The sequence below is a fragment of the Pristiophorus japonicus genome, chromosome 14, assembly GCF_044704955.1.
Source record: "Pristiophorus japonicus isolate sPriJap1 chromosome 14, sPriJap1.hap1, whole genome shotgun sequence".
Lineage (NCBI taxonomy): Eukaryota > Metazoa > Chordata > Chondrichthyes > Pristiophoridae > Pristiophorus > Pristiophorus japonicus.
The window spans coordinates 101526155-101546651 of NC_091990.1; the positions used below are offsets into that span (position 1 = coordinate 101526155).

General features: G+C 45.7%; 1 protein-coding gene across 2 annotated transcripts in view; it reads right to left on the minus strand.

Moving 5' to 3' along the window:
* The window catches only part of LOC139280004 (immunoglobulin superfamily member 22-like), a 134324-nt gene that overhangs the window by 35591 nt on the left and 78236 nt on the right, over positions 1–20497 (minus strand). For both annotated transcript variants that reach the window (XM_070899419.1, XM_070899420.1), the window contains exons 10-13: positions 18349–18621; positions 9730–10014; positions 6362–6486; positions 1–126 (exon numbers count right to left, since the gene is read on the minus strand). The exon at positions 1–126 is cut by the window's left edge and continues 16 nt beyond it. In XM_070899419.1, coding sequence (XP_070755520.1) covers positions 1–126; positions 6362–6486; positions 9730–10014; positions 18349–18621 — 809 coding nt within the window. The remainder of the gene's footprint in view (positions 127–6361; positions 6487–9729; positions 10015–18348; positions 18622–20497) is intronic.

Genomic DNA, 20497 nt, shown 5'->3' on the forward strand with positions numbered 1-20497 from the left:
AGCCTCGCTCTCTGCTCCTTTTGCTCTGAATGTGTACTTTCCTTCACTCCCATCGCCTACATTGTTGATGATCAGTTTGTGCACTGCTCCTTGCTTCACAATCTGTACGTCTTTCATGTCTGTAATCTGAGCAAAAGAAATAGAATAACTAGGAAGGAATCCAAAGGAATAAGGGATTTAAATATTAAGGAAAAGATTATGGTCTAATATGAGCCGGATTTTTTTAAATAAATGAAGACTAGTAATATGTTAAATGTATAGAGGTATGCTGTGGAGACCAGAATGAAAGGATCCAATACAAGTGTAACAGAAGAAGTTAGGAGTAAAACATCACCTCCCATATAAATCTCCTTTTTACTGGAAGTCTTGGCACCAAGAAGAAAAATAAATATTTCCCTTAGGGCCATTTACACTGGTGCTGTGCTTTGGAGGCAAGATTCCTACTGTTGATTGCCTGCAGTAAAACATAGGGTCAGCTTATTTAAATGCCCATTGTAATTCCTGTAGCACAACCCAGAGCAACACTGCACTGAGAGGATTCATGGAAACTACTGTGGAGACTGTAAATAACAAACAATGACTGGATATTTCATCAGCAGACTGTGGCAGGGGGAAGCAGATAAATAGGGAGCCCTGTGCATTGATTGTCAACAAGCTGTAATGGATGGTTCAACAAACTGTGATGATGTGAAATGTTACGGCACTTTTCGAGAAAGTATTCTGCTGGAGGAGATGGTAGAGGCACCCAAAGAAGGAATTAGAGCATTGGGAGAGACAGAAAACTTTACTGAGGCTGATCTTCAGACAGTCCTGGATAAATTGCAGAAAAGGTGAAAAAAATTGTGGTGTGGATGAATTTTCCACAACAAATATATGGATGAGGATCTCAGTCACTGCCCAGCACCTTAAATACCTTCTGGGGGAAAGGATATTAATCCAGCAACTGCAACTCAACTCACAGACAGGCCACGGTCAACCAATAGAACTGTTGTAAGCAGGACTCCTATGTTCTCCAACTGAATCCCAGGGACCAATAACAAATAATTTGCTTCATTCACATCAATCCTAGCACAAGAATAACCATAGGAATAGACCTGAGTGCATCTGTGTACCACTCCTGCAAGCACTATACAATCAAAATATACAAAAGCTTCATAAAATATGTAGATGAATGTAAACATTTAATACAATAAAGACAAGAAAATGCAGTACAAAAGCAAAATACTGCGGACGCTGGAATCTGGAATAAAAACCGAAAATGTTGGAATCTCAGCAGGTCAGGCAGCATCTGTGGAGAGGAAGCAGAGTTGACGTTTCGTCAGAAAAGAAAATGCAGTAATGGTAAGTTTCAGCTTCTGAATGCCATACTTGCTATTAAGTGGAAGACAGCAATTTTAGCCCTTAGTGTTTCTAAGTGGGATTTACTCACTATATGAAGTTCATATCATTTTATCTTTTTACTTTACTTTAAGCAATTTAATCTGTGACAGGTATGAGCTTTCTCGAGGCCTGATCAGATCATAACCAACGCTCCTATTTCTTTCAGACATCAGCTGTTGGTAATGATTCTGCTATTCCCATTTACACCTCCTCTAGATCCATCTTTTGTTTCTTTACTTATCCCATTACCATCCCCTTTTGCCCTGCCCCATCATCCCTTTTGTCATTTAATCTCTCCTGCTTTCCACTCTATCAAAGACCTTCCTTTTTGTTCTTTCTCCCCTTCCCCCTTTTCCTGCCTCTGTACTTGCTTAAAATCATGTGCATCTCCAACTTTTTCAGTTCTGATGAAAGGCCATCAACCTAAAGCATTCGTTTTGTTTCTCTCCACAGATGTTGCCTGACCTGCTGAGTATTTCCAGCATTTTCTGTTTTTATATGAACTTTCTCTAGCTCTTTTCACTGTAGAGTTACTCATTGTGCTATCCTCAACCTTCAGGTTAATCAATAAATGTGCTGCAATTGGCCTCAGTGTCCCTAAGCTGAGGATGGAAAATCAGCCAGGGTTCCTGCTCCTGATCGCTATTCAATGAGTCCTACTGGAAAGTACACCTGTGTGGACATTGGGCGAGGGTAGGATCAGGCTTGACTAGCAATACCTAGCAATACTCAGGCCTAGATTTTTCGATCAATATTATTTTAAGTTTTGCTGTCTAGGTTTACACATAGACCTACAGAACCAAACCCGAGGGGGAATCAGCACCTTCAGGAGAATGTATTGTGCGTGTGGTGCAGGGAATTATTTTTACCCGACTGTAATTGTGTTTTAGACCCCTATATTGCCTGGCCTCAGGAATCAGGTGAATCTGCATCAGTCAGGAGAGCATCCTGGAGGAGCAATGCTTTCACATCTTGATTTGCATTTAATACATCTCATTCTAGATCAGCTACAACTTCTAGCAAGCGGCATTGGCAATGCTGCACAGAGGTTTTCAGCCAGGGTGGGTACCTTCCAAACTCAGAGTGATGTGTAGGACTGGATGGGAGATAAAACTATACACCCCATACCTTATCTAACTGTAGTATATTGTCGGTATCACCCAGCCAGCACGACATTCATAATGTAACTAGACGGAAGTTTTTTCAGTCTTAACCCTTTACTGTAACTTTAAGAAATAAGAATATAAGAAAAAGGAACAGGATAGGCCAAACGGCTCCTCGAGCCTTTTTCCGCCATTCAATAAGATCATGGCTGATCATTGACCTCAACTCCACTTTCCCGCCCGATCTCCATATCCCTTGATTCCCCTAGAGTCCAAATATCTGCCTATCTCAGCCTTGAATATACTCAGAAACTCAGCATCCATAGCCCCCGGGGCAAATTCCAAACATTCACAACTTTCTGCGTGAAGAAATTCCCCCTCATCTCTGTCTTAAATGACCTACCCCTTATCCTGAGACTATGCCCCCTAGTTCTCGACACTCCAGCCAGGCGAAACCTCTTAGCACCTCCCCTGTTAATCCCCTTCAGAATCTTGTATGTTTCAATGAGATCACCTCTCATCCCTCTAAGCTCCAGAGTATAGGTCTATTCTACACAATCTCTCATCATAAGACAGCCCTCTCACCCGAGGAATCACATTTCTCTACATTATACTCCATCTGCCACCTTATTGCTCACTCACTTAGTCCATCTATATCACTTTGTTGCATCGCCTCCAAGGCAAGTTTATCCTTCCTTAGATAAGGAGACCAAAACTGTGCACAGTAATCCAGTCTCACCAAGGCCCTGTATAATTGTAGCAAGACTACCTGGGCCCGAAATTCAGTACCGCTGGAAAGCTGGTGCTCTCCCCATCTTTTGTGGTCATTAGTGCCGAAATTTTTTTGTGGCTGGGCCACCCCATATTCAACTCCAAAAGTGAACAAATAGGTTCCAGCGCTAATGAACCCTTCCAAAGTGGATTTTTCAGTGCTCTTAATTTAAGAGTTATCACCACTGAGAAATTCAACACGCAGGTAAGGGTTTCGAATGAGTCAGCTGCCCCTGGCCTTTAGGCCAGGGTTAGCAGCAAGGCCCTGAGGGGGTGAAGGAGTTTGGAAGGATGGCTGGTGTAATAGGTGCAAGGAGAGCCAACAGGTTCACTGATATGGAGCTGGAGACACTGATGGACGGTGTGGAGGACAGAAGAATACTGTTTCCTGATGTGGGGAGACCTGGCAGACAGGCAGTACATAATGCATGGAGGGAAATTGCAGGGGAGGTGTCAGGCACCTCCATATATGTGAGGACGCACCCACCCAGGAGGGCGTTGGCTAGTCTGCCAGGGTGGCGATGGGTCGACGCCTCCTAGCTCTGGGGCGATGGGGATCCTCCTCCTCCTGCGCCTCCTCCTCCTGCACCTCCAGCGGCTGTCCCCTCATGGTGGCCAGGTTGTGCAGCATGCAGCAGACCACGACGATTATGGAGACCTATTGAGGAGAGAACTGCAGGGTGCCACCAGAGTGGTCCAGGCACCAGAATCTCTGCTTAAGGATGCCTATGCACTGCTCGATGATACACCTGGTGGCACAATGAGCGTCATTGTATGCATGCTCTCACACTGTCCTGGGGTTCTGCAATGGAGTGAGCAGCCAAGTGGACAGGGGATACCCCTTGTCCCCAAGCAAGCAACGGCAATCCTGATTCGGGCCAGTGAAGACGGCGGGCACACCGGTCTGGCACAGAATGAACGAATCATGGCTGCCGCCTCCCTTGCCCACTGTCTGTCTGCACGGTGCTATCGGCGAATCCATCTCCTGCGTGCGCCCTGCTTCTGACCAGGTGTACCAGGTGTTGCCCTCCCAACACTCCTTCCAACCTCAGGGTGAACACTGCCAAGCAGGTTTCTGCAGCCCACAGGACTCCACTCAAGAGTCAGACCTGAAAGTTGTACAAAAGAACAGAGGTATGTGCAAACCGCTGAGCAGCACTCAGCCGGTTGAATGGAGCCAAAACAATTAATAAAACTATTTAAAGATAAATATAGTGGATACTGTAATCTTAAATAAAAAGACTAAAATTTATAAAACTATTAAAAGATAAATACAGTGGTACTGTAATCTTAAATAAAATCACTAATAATTAATAAAACTATTAAAAGATAAATTCAGTGGATACTGTAATCTGAAGTAAAATTACTGATAATTAATAAAACTATTAAACGATAAATACAGTGGATGCTGTAATCTTAAATAAAAATACTAAAATTAATCAAATGATTTCCCTACCAAAGGGCCCTGATTGCGGCAACAGTCCAGCGTGTCCCGTTTGAGCACCGACTGGAATACCTTGCGGGGATACTGCTAGAAAAAGGCTTACCTTTTTGCAGCTGAAAATCCTGGTCCTGGTGGCTTTTCAGCAGTCCGCACGCTGCAGAGCTCTCCACTGAAAAGTCTCCCTTTAAAGCAGCTTCATCACGTTGTTTCCGGCGGAAGTGCACACTGCTCAAATTCCTCCCGAGCTGCTCTTGCACACTCTCCACGTTGCCATCCTTGTCTGCTGTCCGGACATGCCATGGCACATCATCTTGCCGTCCGGAGGAGGCGGGCGTCCCCAATGGAGTGCTCTCTACGTGGGAGTCCTCCCTTTATTTATTGGGGACTTGGCCTAGAGGGTGTTGCACGGAGCAGTCCCGTGCAATAAGTTTTTAAGTTGGTTCACGGGCTCCCAGGCCGCCTGTAATTTCTACGGTCTAGAGGAGTCCGTTTTCCATGTGTATGTTCAGTGTGTGAGGTTGCAGCCCCTCTTCCAATATCTCAAGGGGCTGCTCCTCAAATTGTGGTTGCACTTCAGTCCCACACTCCTGATCTTTGGGCACCCTGTGCGGAGGGGATCGGACAGGTCGGAAAGCCTCCTCATTTGATTGCTCCTGGGCATGGCCAAGGGGGCCATCACTCATTCCAGGCAATGGGTGATCGAGGGGGTTGTTCAGCCCGACTGCCTGCCTCTCTTCCGCGGTTACATCTGAGCCAGGGTGTCCCTGGAGATGGAGCACACGGTGTCCACCAGTATGCTCGCGGCCTTCCGTGAGAGGTGGGCGCCGGAGGGACTGGAGTGCATCATCACCCCCCGCAACCAAATTTTAATTTGAACCACATGTCTAAAGTTTAATTTGTCTAAGTTTGTCGGTTTTAGTGCCCCCCCCCCCACCCTGCCTTTTAGCCAGGGGGCACTTGTTTTAACGATTTATGTTTTCCAGATACATCAAAAATAGTTGTAGAGCTGTTGAATTGTGAGTGACTTGGCCAGTCATGTGATGTTCAGGACTCAATAAAACACCAGTTGGGTTTAGAGGATTTACGATGAGGCATGTGGCTGTGAGCCTAGTGGATGAACTGGTAATGTATAGTGTGATTGTTAAACCTTTGTTAATAAACCAACAAGTTCTTAACAGCAATGTGTTGCTATGAATGCTTGAGCAAATAACCCATGAAGGAAATACATTACATTGTCCACCGCCGGTGTACCATGGCTGCAGTTTGTATCATCTACAAGATGCACATTCCACAACTCGCCAAGGCTTCTTCGGCAAACCTTCCAAACCCGCGACCTCTACCACCTAGAAAGACAAGGGCAGCAGGAGCATGGGAACACCATCACCTGCAAGTTCCCCTCCAAGTTACACACCATCCTCACTGAAAGCATATCGCCATTCCTTCATTGTCGTTGGGTTACTAGCCTGGAACTCTCTCTGTAACAGCACTGTGGAAGTACCTTCATCACATGGACTGCAACAGTTCAAGAAGATGGCTCACCACCACCTTCTCAAGGGCAATTAGGGATGGGCAATAGATGCCGGCCTTACCAGCAATGCCCACGTACCCTGAACAAATTTAAAAAAAACTCATATTGATTATCAGCATGCTAACATATACATACCTCTTTTCCATCTTTTAGCCACACTCCATCAACTTTCTCGTCATTCAGTACCACGCAGAATTCCGCAGGCTGGCCTGTCTGAGGGTGGGCATCTGTCATTCCGCTCTTTACTGTGGCAAACCGATCTGCAAATGTGTGGAAACATAAACAGATGTTAATGTGTAGTGCAGCTCACCCTGCTCACATGCTCCCCATCTCATACTGATACATCCTCCCGATCACACAGTCATGCACTCGCCCAATTACAAACCCTCCCAATCACATGCTCTAATAGTTTTTCAATTACACTCGTTCACACACTCCAAAACATAGAAACATAGAAAATAGGTGCAGCAGCAGGCCATTCGGCCCTTCGAGCCTGCACCACCATTCAATATGATCATGGCTGATCAAACATACATTCTTACAAACTGCTAATTGCACACTTTCACATCTTCATTATCACACCTTACTAATTACAGTCTCATATTCTCCCAATTGCACACTGATACACGATCCCAATTTCATATTCACACATCCTCCTGACAGCACACACTCACACTCTCCCGATCACATGTTGTCACACTCTCCAAATTATACCTTCTTGATCATAGATACTCAGATCTTCCCGATTATGCACTCTTGCACCTTTCAGGTTTCACACACACACCTCCACCCAATCATACTCACATATTCTCCCACTCATACCCTTCCAATCATATACTCCTCCACCCTCCTATTCGTACCCTCCTAAACACTCTCTCATGCCCTCACAATTACATACTTACACCCTTCCTGATTGCGCACCTTCACACCCTCCTGATCGCACTCTCTCGCACCCTCATTGCATATTCTAACACTTGTCCAATCACGCATTCTAATATATCCCTATTATGCACTCTCATGCCCTCCAAATTGTACTCTCTCCTCCCAAATTACTCACACTATCCCAAGTGTGTACTTTAGCCAATCCCAATTACACGCCTCCCAATAATGCGCATTAACCCTAATCCCACCCGCATACTCATTCTTCTGAGCACACACTCTCGCATCATCCAGATCACATATCTTTTTCAGGTCACACCCTTCTAAATGCACATGCTCATATTTGATCTCTTGCTCATGTTACGTCCGGTAGCCTAGTACTGTTCATTTTACATTTTTATTGCTTATTTGCCTTTCATAGTCTTACTACAACAAAAGCAAAATGCTGTAGATCCTGGAAATATGAAATAAAAACAAAAAGTGCTGGAAGTACTTAGCAGGTCAGGCAGCATCTGTGGAGAGAGAAACAGGGTTAATCTTTCAGGTCAATAACCTTTCATCAGAACTGTAAAAAGATACAGATGTATTTCCAGCATTTTCTGTTGTTATCCTCTTACTTTGTTCAGCGTACTAATGCAAGATCAACATGGAAAGCAAACTTCTTTCCTCCATTACAAACCATCTACTCAGTCCTCCTTCCGCCACAGAACCATCCTTGCCTCAGACTCTAAATATGAGGTACTCATGGACTTCTTTGTATCCAAAATCAAGGCAATCCTCATATTTGCCATTGCTTCCTCTGACTGCCCATACATTCATTTTCTCCCCTCAACTCACAGATCTTCATCGTACTCTCTACCAAACCAAGCTGTGACAGGTGAACCAATTCCATTGTCTGCCATTTTTCTCCCATCTCCGCCTCAGCTGTTAAGTCTTCGCTTTCATGATGCCTATCGTCTACTGACTCAATCCTCTCCCAATTCAACTTCTAACCATTCAGCTTCACTTCCTCAGACCCATAGATTGCCGATATCTTCAACCTGTCTCTATCTTTCAGCACTATCCCACCCTCCTTCAAGACGGACACGATTACCCCTCTCCTCAAGAAGCCCTCCGTACTCTCCAACTATCACCTTATTTCTAACCTTATTTTTCTCACAAACAACCTGGAATGAGTCACTGCCTCAACTACACTCCTACCTCTACCACCAAACATTCATCCATGGGGGAAGATTACATAAAAAAACAATCCAGTTACGTTTGGTTGGAGAATGCTTTTATAAATTCTTGTTTTGCACAGGCATGAAGTGTATAGTCAGTTGACATCATACCCACTAGTTATCACCGCATATATCAGACATTTAACTTATGAGAAAAAGATAGAGAAGTTAGGTTTATTTCCTTCAGAAAAGATCAGACTTCAGATTTGACCTATTTAATGTTAAGATGATTAAGTGGAATGACAAGGTTAATCCAGACACGCTGGGAGGAGTTTGACCTTTTTGACCTGCTGGGAGCGGGGGTCAAGTCTGGGTTTCCCCGCGTACTATGTAGTTTTCATCATAGGCAGTCCCTCGAATCGAGGATGACTTACTTCCACATCAAGAAGTTCACAGGTGTTTCAATGAAGGACCTAAAATTCCAGGTTCCGAACTAAATCTTGAAGGGTGGAAGATGCCTGTGCGTGGACTTTTTAACGTGTAGTGGCCGTTGCACACCAGTCACCACACAGGCTTGACAGAGCTAGGTCTTAGTCCATAGCAAGGATTAACCCTTGCTGCTGGACCAAGACCTAGCCCTCTGTGTAGTTTTAACGGCACAGAATCTGACGTCACTGACAGGTTCCCTGCCCAGAAGTCAGCTTGATTGACAGGCTTGGCTTCCAGTCGGGTGGGGAACGCTGGAGAAGAAAGGGGGGGGTCCGATCTTGAACCCCGGGGGTGGAAGTCCTATCATCGACCCGGGGTGGGGGTCTGATCCCAGAGGGGGGTGTCAGATGGTGCGGGAGCTTGGCAGGGCCGGGAGGAAGCACTCCTGCGCCTCCTGGCTCACAAGGTGTGCTCCCCGAGGCTGTCCTCGCCTCGCTACAGCTGCCAGGTTCTCCGAGGCCTTGGAAACCTGGCTGGCCACAGTTAAACCTGCAAAGCTTCCAGCCTTATTCACATATTCAAAATGCCAAACTGCCTCCTGGGAGCAGGTTGCTGCCCACCCCTTGTCCCTCCTTAGTAATAGCAGGAAGTCGGCGAGTTGGAGCTGCCTTTGCGACATGCTTACAGTTATTGGCCTTTTAACCCCCCACCCGCACCCAATTCCTCCCGGTGTTCATTCTGATGAAGAGCTCAAATATTAAGGGCACAAGTTAAAGTTAGAAACTTAGGAGGAAGAAAAGAAGTCAGGTGGAAGTTTTTCACTAAATGAGCTACAGAGTTGTCAAATAAATTAGCAGAGAAGCATACGGAAGAGAACAGCATAAATGAGTTCAAAAGACAATTGGATGGACTTTTGGAGAGAAAGGGATTGAGGGACTAAGTGTGAAGGTAGGTCAGTGGGCTTGGTTTGTCAAAAAGGGACAAGCTTGTTGGGTCTGACAGCTTTTTCCTGTTCCTAAAATGTTCTCTTCTTACCTTGAACATTTAAAGTGGAGGAACAGGTGTACTCGCTTTCATCATTGTCTTGCATGGCAACAACTGTGTATTCTCCACCATCATCAAGCTCGGCATCATCAATAATCAGTTCAACTCGTCTTCCTTCACGTATCATATTGTACTTTGCGGACCTGGTAATCTCTTTGCCATTCTTTAACCACTTGATTCGGACATCCTTGGAGCTCAGTTCGCATTCCAGTCGAGCTTTGCCTTTCTCCTTCACATGCACATTCTTCAAGGCACTTGGGAACATGATGGGGAGCCCTGCAAAGGCGAAAGAACACCAAGAGTAGTTATTCAGGCACTGTATAGTCTTCCTTAAACAAAAAAAAGTTTCAAAAACACAGGAGATTTTATCTGAGAACAGGCAGCTCAAGTTCTGCTAACTGCTGTCCTTAATTATCAGGTCTTTCATTCTCTGATATGTGACTGTGATTATACTGCTTGTCCCGTTTCAGTTCTTATCTTTCTCCTCTTCCAGTGCACCTATGCCACATATGCATACATGGTCGCAGAAAGCCAGACTGAAGATGGGGTAATTTTCACCTTCACCATCTGCCCACTGTAGACCCTCCCGCACCCCCCTCCCCGATTTTCAAGGATTTCAAATGGAGGAAAATTGGATAGGTTTTATAAAGGATGGGCGATCCACTCTGTTCGATTACCGCTCGGACTGTGAAGATGAAAATTGCCCCCGAAATGTTCTGTTTCTATACCTCCACTTGCACTGCCCTGAAACAGGATGCAGGTGGGAGTGATGTACCCCAGGACCAAGGTCTCCAGTGCCGCATCTGAAAATCTCCTCAACCTTTCTCTTGGCTGTTGGGCCAGGACTTTCTACACAATGACAATGAGGTGCTTCTGTAACAAAACACTTTCCCTTTAAATAATGCAGAGAGCCTATGCCAAACTTTATTGGCCAGTAGAGTGCACCCGATATTGACCCCCCCCTCCCCCGCACCCCAACTCCACCTCCTGTTCAGTGTTAAGCCAATCAGCAGCGTGTAAAGCACTGAGAACAGCACTACAATCATTATAATGAGCAGGAAGCATACATTTTGAAAGCTGCCTGCACCACTTTGAATGAGCATGGGCCTTATCCAATTTCTAGGCCAAATGGCTGGATTTTTGGGTCACTTGTGCCGCATTGCGTGCCAGTCCTGACCACCGTGCCAGCTGCTGAGACCTCCTGTGCTATCTCACGCTAGATGCGTTTGTATATGCTGGACAGAGGTCTCCCTCCACCAACAAGATACAATGATCTCCACCTCTTTTCTACAGCCGTAACTATGGCCTCAGAAGCCTCTTGGGAAAACCTCCTGGCACGCTGCCTGCCCTGTTGCTGCTCCAGTCTGCACCTGGGCAGGACCGGAACCAATGGCCTAGGGGGAGTGTTTGCGAGTGCTGTTGGGGAAGGGTTAGACTAATATGGAAGGAAGATGGGAACCTATGCAGGGAGACAGAGGGAAGTAGAATGGGAGCAGAAGCAAAAGATAGAAAGAAGAAAAGTAAAAGTGGAGGGCAAAAATCAAAAAGGGCCACATTGCAGCAAAATTCTAAAAGGGCAAAGTGTGTTAAAAAGATAAGCCTGAAGGCTCTGTGTCTCAACGCGAGGAGTATTCGTAATAAAGTGGACGAATTAACGGCACAGGCAGCAATTAATGAATATGATATAATTGACATCACGGAGACATGACTCCAGGGTGACTAAGACTGGGAACTCAACATCCAGGGGTATTCAACATTCAGGAAGGATAGACAGAAAGGAAAAGGAGGTGGGGTAGCATTGCTGGTTAAAGAGGAAATTAATGCAATAGTAAGGAAGGACATTAGCTTGGATGATGTGGAATCTGTATGGGTGGAGCTGCGGGATACCAAAGGGCAGAAAACGCTAGTGGGAGTTGTGTACAGACCACCAAATAGTAGTAGTGAGGTTGGGGACAGCATCAAATAAGAAATTAGGGATGCGTGCAATAAAGGTACAGCAGTTATCATGGGCGACTTTAATCTACATATAGATTGGGCTAACAAAACTGGTAGCAATACGGTGGAAGAGGATTTCCTGAAGTGTATTAGGGATGGTTTTCTGGACCAATATGTTGAGGAACCAACTAGAGGGCTGGCCATCCTAGTGTGTAATGAGAAAGAAATAATTGGCAATCTTGTTGTGCGAGGCCCCTTGGGGAAGAGCGACCATAATATGGTAGAATTCGTTAGTAAGATGAAGAGTGATACAGTTAATTAAGAGACGAGGGTCCTGAACTTAAGGAAAGGTAACTTCGATGGTATGAGACGTGAATTGGCTAGAATAGACTGGCAAATGATACTTAAAGGGTTGACGGTGGACAGGCAATGGCAAACATTTAAAGATCACATGGATGAACTTCAACAATTGTACATCCCTGTCTGGAAGGTGGCTCAACCGTGGCTAACAAAGGAAATTAAGGATAGTGTTAAATCCAAGGAAAAGGCATATAAATTGGCCAGAAAAAACAGCAAACCTGAGGACTGGGAGAAATTTAGAATTCAGCAGAGGAGGACAAAGGTTTTAATTAGGAGGCGGAAAATAGAATATGAGAGGAAGCTTGCTGGGAACATTAAAAACTGATTGCAAAAACTTCTATAGATATGCGAAGAGAAAAAGATTAGTGAAGACAAATGTAGATCCCTTGCAGTCAGATTCAGGTGAATTTATAATGGGGAATAAAGAAATGGCAGACCAGTTGAACAAGTACTTTGGTTCTGTCTTCACGAAGGAAGACACAAATAACCTTCCGGAAGTACGAGGGGATCGAGGGTCGAGTGAGAAGGAGAAACTGAAGGATATCCTTATTAGGTGGGAAATTGTGTTAGGGAAATTGATGGGATTGAAGGCCGATAAATCCCCGGGGCCTAATAGTCTGCATCCCAGAGTACTTAAGGAAGTGGCCCTAGAAATAGTGGATGCATTCATGATCATTTTCCAACTAGTCTAGCGACTCTGGATCAGTTCCTATGGACTGGAAGGTAGCTAATGTAACACCACTTTTTAAAATAGGAGGAAGAGAGAAAACGGGTAATTATAGACCGGTTAGCCTGACATCAGTAGTGGGGAAAATGATGTTATCAATTATTAAAGATGAAATAACAGAGCATTTGAAAAGCAGTAACAGGATCGGTCCAAGTCAACATGGATTTATGAAAGGGAAATCATGTTTGACAAACCTTCTGAAATTTCTTGAGGATATAACTAGTCGAGTGGATAAGGGAGAACCAGTGGATGTGGTGTATTTGGACTTTCAAAAGGCTTTTGACAAGGTCCCACACAAGAGATTAGTATGCCAAATTAAGGCACATGGGATTGGGGGTAATGTATTGACGTGGATAGAGAACTGGTTGGCAGACAGGAAGCAAAGAGTGGGAATAAACGGATCCTTTTCAGAATAGCAGGCAGTGACTATTAATGATTGAGACAAAGGAATTGAATGTAATATCTCCAAGTTTGCAGATGACACTGAGCTGGGTGGCAGTGTGAACTGTGAGGAGGATGCTAAGAGGCTGTAGGATGACTTGGACAGGTTAGGTGAGTGGGCAAATGCTTGGCAGATGCAGTATAATGTGGATAAATGTGAGGTTATCCACTTTGGGGGCAAAAACACGAAGGCAGATTAGGTAAAGAGGAGGTGCAACGAGACCTGGGTGTCATAGTACATCAGTCATTGAAAGTTGGCATGCAGGTACAGCAGGCAGTGAAGAAGGCAAATGGTATGTTGGCCTACATAGCTAGGGGTTTTGAGTATAGGAGCAGGGATGTCTTACTGCAGTTGTATAGGGCCTTGGTGAGGCCTCAGCTAGAATATTGTGTTCAGTTTTGGTCTCCTAATCTGAGGAAGAACATTCTTGCTATTGAGGGAGTGCAGCGAAAGTTCACGAGACTGATTCCCGGGTTGGCTGGACTGACATATGAGGAGAAACTGGATCAACTGGGCCTTTATTCACTAGAGTTTAGAAGGATGAGAGGGGACCTCATAGAAACATATAAAATTCTGACGGGACAGGACGGGTTAGATGCAGGAAGAATGTTCCAGATGTTGGGGAAGTCCAGAACCAGGGACACAGTCTAGGATAAGGGGTAAGCCATTTAGGACTGAGATGAGGAGAAATCTCTTCACTCAAAGAGTTGGTAACCTGTGGAATTCTCTACCGCAGAGAGTTGTTGATGCCAGTTCATTGGATATATTCAAGAGGGAGTTAGTTATGGTCCTTACGGCTAAAGGGTTCAAGGGGTATGGAGAGAAAGCAGGAAAGGGGTACTGAGGGAATGATTAGCCATGATCTTATTGAATGGTGATGCAGGCTTGAAGGGCCGAATGGCCTACTCCTACACCTATTTTCTATGTTTCTATGTTTCTATCTCTGCATAAGTGCAACTACTTGGTCAGGTCTTCTGCACATGTGTGCACGAAGTCGCCGGGCCCAGAAATATTGACTGCACCCGGGAAACTCAAAACACATCTGTGCATGCGCAAAATGGCAACCTTCTTTACTGCCGCAATTTTTGGCTTGGGCGCTAAATGTTCCTGGTGTAATGCCTGATTTAGCAGATTTAGCAACCCCGATCATTGAACCTCGTTTTTCTCCGAATTTTTCGGACAAGGGCGCAAATTGTTCCCCAGTGATATCAGGACCGCCCCGTCACCATTACCGCCTGGAAATCACCAAAGCCGAAAATCCAGTTCATAGTATCTTGCTATTGTTCCTTGATACAGTGCTTTATACTTAATAGCTTGTTTTAAGTAGTCTGGGGGCAGAAGTTTTGTGTATATAACATTGTCAAGTTCTGGTTCAGTGACATGAAAGATTACCTGATGTACTGCCAATGGTGGTAAGTCAATGAAGGGTGGTTTTCTAGCCTCCAAATACGCCATCAGGTCCTCTAACTGCAGTGGGGTAGGAGGCCTTCAAGGCAGGACAGCAGAAGGCTGTTGGAGGAGAACCTGATGGAGCTGGAGGAAGCAATGTTGGAGATCATTGGGCACGAGTGGGTTGCAGCAAGGCCAGGGGGAAAAGGTATCTCTGGTGCCAGCTCCCCAGAGGGTGAGTTTGCGCACGAGTTCTGCTGCATAGGGCTCAGATGATGACCTTGATGGGACAGCCTTCAGAAGAAGGGTGATGGGATTGCAAACAGAAATGCTAGATACAATGGCAAACTTGCCAGAGAGCCTCTTGTCAGTGTCAATCTTGGAGCCCATGATTTCTTGGATGGAAATGATGAGCAACTCCATGAGAGACTTTGTGGACCCAGCCATGATGCTGTGTGTGATAGGCAATGTCATAGCTTCCATTCCAGCACAGGCAGAAGTGACCCATGCATTACTGAAACATATAAAATTCTGAAGGGGATTAACAGGGTAAATGCTGAGAGGTTGTTTTCCCTGGCTGAAGTGTCTAGAACTAGGGGACACAGTCTCAGGATAAGGGGTAGGTCATTTAAAACATAGATGAGGAGGAATTTTTTCACTTAGAGGGTTGCGAATCTTTGGAATTCTCTGCCCCAGATGGCTATGGATGCTGAGTCTCTGAGTATATTCAAGGCTGAGATAGCTAGATTTTTGGGGTCTAGGGGAATCAAAGGATATGGAGATCGGGCGGGAAAGTGGAGTTTGGGGTGGATGATCAGCCATGATCTTATTGAGGCTCGACGGGCCTTATGGCCTACTCCTGCTCCTATTTCTTATGTTCTTAAGTGCTACAGTGGAAGCTCAGACTGCTACCATCGTAGTTGGGTTTACGAGTGTGGAAAGGGGCTTGCAGAGTCTCACAGAGTCCAGCAATCTGTTCCCCAACAGGTGGCTAGGAATGCTGAGGCGCCACACCGGGTGAGTGGAAGTGGCTCCGTGGAGCAAGAACCTGCTGTCCTCTCGCAGGGTGACAGCATTCATACTCCCACCACTGCCACTCCGTCAGTACTCTTACTGTTGCCTGCCATCCAGCCAGCTGTCGCCCGTGCCAAGGTTGTGCAGTATACAGCCGGGCCTTCTAGGCCCAGATCTGCTCGAGGTCATCCTGCAAGGTCATCTGCAGTCTCCCCCACTGAAAGTCAGCAGCTTTCCACCAATCATGCTGCAGCCGCTGGGGGAACATTTTGAAGGAGCATTAGAGTAGGAAAATCAACATGAAAGACAGACCCTAAAGGAATGCGCAAAGGTTATTAGTTGATATTGTATTGAATTGGAATTGATAACTTATGCTTGGAATGTTTGTTTTGTGGTGGGTCTCAATTCAGCTATGTGCCCAGGAGGATGCTGTGATTTCCCATGACAGAGGGGTTGTAAGATGAGAAAATGGTGAGCAGTGGGGATCTGGGGTTTCATTCATTAGGACCGGAGTCTGATGAGGCACTCACAGACAGCCCATCCGGTATGAGGAGCTGCTGAGTGCCTCCTCCCTTCCCCCTCTTCCTCCTTCTCCCCTCCTCTTGAGGTGGTCACGGAACCTGTGGTGGTAAAGGCTGCTCTCTCATGATAGCCAAGTTATGGAGGATGCAGCAGACCACCCATGAAATGGGACACCTGCTCTGGCATGTACAGAAGGGCTCCTCCCAAGCGGCAAGGCAGTAGAACCATTGCTGGTCTACTCGATGAGGTTCCTCATGGCAGCATGGCGCTCATCATATGATTCCTGGCCATAAGTGGTGGAGATGCGGATGAGAGTCATCAGCCAGGTGCAGACTGGATAGCTCTCATCACCAAGCAGCCACCCCCGGCTTTGACGTGGTGGCTGGAAGATTACTGGCACATTGGACTGGTGCAGGATGAAGGTATTATGACTGCTGCCAGGATACCGAGAATTCATCATCATGATGCGCTGGGTGTGGTCGCACACCAACTGCACATTAAGTGAGTGGTAGCATTTGTGGTTATGGAACATCTCAGGATTGATATGCGACACCTACAAAGTCACGTGTATGCAGTTGATGGCACCCTGCATCATGAGGAAGCCCGATGTCCTCGCAAAGCCACATGCGCACTCCTTATGCTTCTCTCTGCTCAGAGAAGACAATGAAGTCCCTTCTCCTGGAGTACAGAGCCTCTGTGACCTCCTGGATGCAGCGATGGATAGCGAACTGGGAGATTTTAGCTATGTCTCCTGCTCAAGACAGGAAGGATCTGGTGGCAAAAAAACTGAGGGCCATGGACCTTGAGGGCCACTGGCAGCCTGTTGTTGTCCCGCTCTGATGCTGCAGGTCCGCTTGAAGGAGATGGCAGAGTTCTGCAACCACCTCCAAGCAGAGCCTCCAAGTACACTGCTCCTGGCTTAAGTGCAGGTAGGAGAAGTGCTCTCGGAAGACCTCCTGCTGAGAATTCTCCTGCCCCTCCTCTTCCTTCTATGAGCATCTTATCCTCTTCTTCACTGCCTCCGCTCCATCTCCTTCTCATATTCGAGCGCGAGGGGGACTGCCTCCATAACTGGGAGCAAGTGGTGTGAGCAGAACCCTTTAAATGAGAAGCAAGCATTCTCCACTTGCAGCAACTCTCCCTGTCACCTCACCAACTTTAAGCAACTCTAGAAATCTCCAACAGTTACACAAACTTACACAGAACAGTAGAAATGAAAAAGTAAGTCAGCTGCAAGTTGTTGATGATCCCTTTAAATAGCACTGATGAGGGGGCCATCCTGCTGCTGAACACATGGGCAGCTGGTTGTGATTAGGAGGGGGTGTTTAATGGATCGGCGATGCCCAAAATAGCAGATCGTGCATTAAATCAACGTTGCACACTCACTGATGTCACGATCTGCTTCATTGCCATTTCTGCAGCGAGCGCAGGCAACGACAGTGCTGCTGCTCCGCCCAAAATAGCGGCTGCCTCAGGACATGCTGGAAGTGGGCGGAAGTGGCCGCCAATTTTTCTTCCAAATCGGTGCAAATGAGTTCAATTTCCCAGCCTATAGGTCATACAAGTTAACACTAATGTGAGGTTGTCCAATGGTTGTGAAATAATATGGTGATCGCAATCTCACCACTGATTTAAAAGAAAATCAATACTCAGCGAGCTTCTATATTGACAGAAATTGTAGCCATATTAATATTTCAATATGAACTTATATTCATTAATTCTAGTCCTGGCTGCCATGCTCAGGATAAGGAGAGGAGCCATACAACAAAAAAGGATTCGGACATAGTGCACAACTTGGATAATGGCACTTCAGTAATGGCAATGGAAGCCCTGCATAGTCAGTGTGCAGTTACAAGCTGTTTTCATCAAGTTTATACCAGGTAAAAGTCCAGTAATGAATAGGTAGCAGGATAAGAGTGTCTCAGTTTCTACTAATGTGGGTTAAATGGGAAGAAAGCTTCGATGCTGATTTTCACACCATAATAATGGCTTCAAGATCCATTAAGTACGACAGAGCTAGGTCAATTTGAACATTACCACTTTCAAAGCAACAGCCAGATTCTATCAGTTTCAGTCAAAATCACTGGTCGTCCCCACCATATGACTGTCCCCGCTCCCCCGAGTTATGGAGAGGAGAGGTACAAAGAGGAGTATTTGCAGCAAGGTCTTACTCTTCTAGGTCACTTCACCAGCCCGCCTGAATTGCTCCGTTAAAACTTACGGTTTATCTGCAGTTCTGCTGAAGAGGTTTGATCTCCCATGGAAACACTGTATTCGCCAATGTCACATGGTCGCACATCTTTGATTTTCAAGGTGTGGGTCAGCCCATCTTCTGACACGATGATATCGTGCTTGTCATCCCGCTTCACCTCAATACCGTTAAACTTCCAGCTGATAGCCGGCATTTTCTTACTCAAGCGGCACTCGAAGATCCCTGTTTGTCTCTCCACCACCTTTATAGGCTTCAGCTTCACCCCAAACCTCAGTGGTTCATCTGTGAGAAAAATAATTTTAAAACACTATTGAATAAAACATTTGCAAAGGAACAGCAACAGGGTCTTGAACAGCTTAGAAACAGATAACTTATTGTACATCCTCAGGAATGAATGCCTCTGTGTTATTCAATAAACTCTATCTTTATTGCCATTCCACCATTTTGTTTTCCTTTTCATGCTCTGCAACCTGTAACCATCTGGAGCTATGATTATTGCTGCTGTGATAATAACTTGCATTTATATAGCTCCTTTAACATAGTAATATGACCCAAGGTGCTTCATAAAAGCATAATCAGACAAAAAAATTGACACCATAACCATTGTTAAGGGGTGTGCTGAGCAACAGCTTTCTCCCTTCAGAGTTTCAGTACCTCACCTACATGTGGTTCTATAACTGAGAAGAAAGGATCAAAGGAATTAAATTCACAAGATTCAGTGACTCATACTATCCAAAGGATATAGAAAATCAAGGACTGAGACAAACATAGTGTTGTGTCCTTGGATGCTCTAATAATGATTTCACGAGGCAATGTGTTGTACTTGAACTGTGGTGACCTTATTCCTTTATTTGTTAACTCTAGAGTGAGGATCAGGCCTGGTGGCCTGCCTTTTATACTAGGCCAGGCACACCTGTACAGGTAACCTACAAGTCTCCCACTGCTGTGCCCTCTGATGGCACACCTTATGATAGTACCAATAGTAGCCATGTAGGATACATGACACATAGAAACATAGAAATTTACAGCGCGGAAGGAGGCTATTCCGGCCCATCGTGTCCACGCCGGCCGACAAAGAGCCACATGGCCCTCGGTCAGCAGCCCTAAAGGTTACATATATGAACAATTATGGAAAGGCAAAGAGCACTCAACCAAACCAATCCGCCTCATCACAACTGTGACAGCCCTTATACTAAAACATTCTACACTCCACCCCAACCGGAGCCATGTGATCTCATGGGAGAAGCAAAAACCAGATCAAAAGCCAGGCCAATTTAGGGAGAAAGAAATCTAGGAAAATTTGTCTCCGACCCATCCAGGTGATCAAACTTGTCCAGGAGATCACCCTGGCCGTATTCTATTCCCTGCAGTACTTACCATTATATCTGCACTGTCCAACGAAAGGTCATCTAGTCTAATCCCAATTATCAGCTCTAGATCCGTAACCCTGCAGGTTGCTGCTCTTTAAGTGCCCATCCAACCATCTCTTAAAAGTGATGAGGGTTCCTGCATCCACCACTCTTCCAGGCAGCGAGTTCCAGATCCCTACAATCCTCTGCGTAAAGAAGCCCCCCCTCAAATCCCCTCTGAACCTGCCACCAACCACCTAAAACTATGCCCCCTCGTAATACACCCCTCCTTCAATGGAAATAGACCTTTACTATCTAGCGCGGACACGATGGGCCGGAATGGCCTCCTTCTGCGCTGTAAATTTCTATGTTTCTATGTGTCATGTATCCTACATGGCTACTGTTGGTACTATCTCAAGGTGTGCCACCAGAGGGCACAGCAGTGGGAGACTTGTAGGTTACCTGTACAGGTAACTTACAAGTCCAGGCCCCTCAATATTTTGTACACCTCAATGAGGTCTCATCTCAACCTCCTCTGTTCCAATGAGAACAAACCCAGCCCATCCAATCTGTCCTCAAAACTAAGATTCTCCATTCCAGGCAGCATCCTAGTAAATCTCTGCACCCTCTCTAGTGCAATCACGTCCTTCCTGTAAAATACGACGACCAGAACCGCACGCAATACTCCAGGTGTGGCCTAACCAAAGTATTATACAATTTAAGCATAACCTCCCTGCTCTTATATTCTATGCCTCGGCCAATAAAGGCAAGCATTCCGTATGCCTTCTTAACCACCTTATCCACCTGTC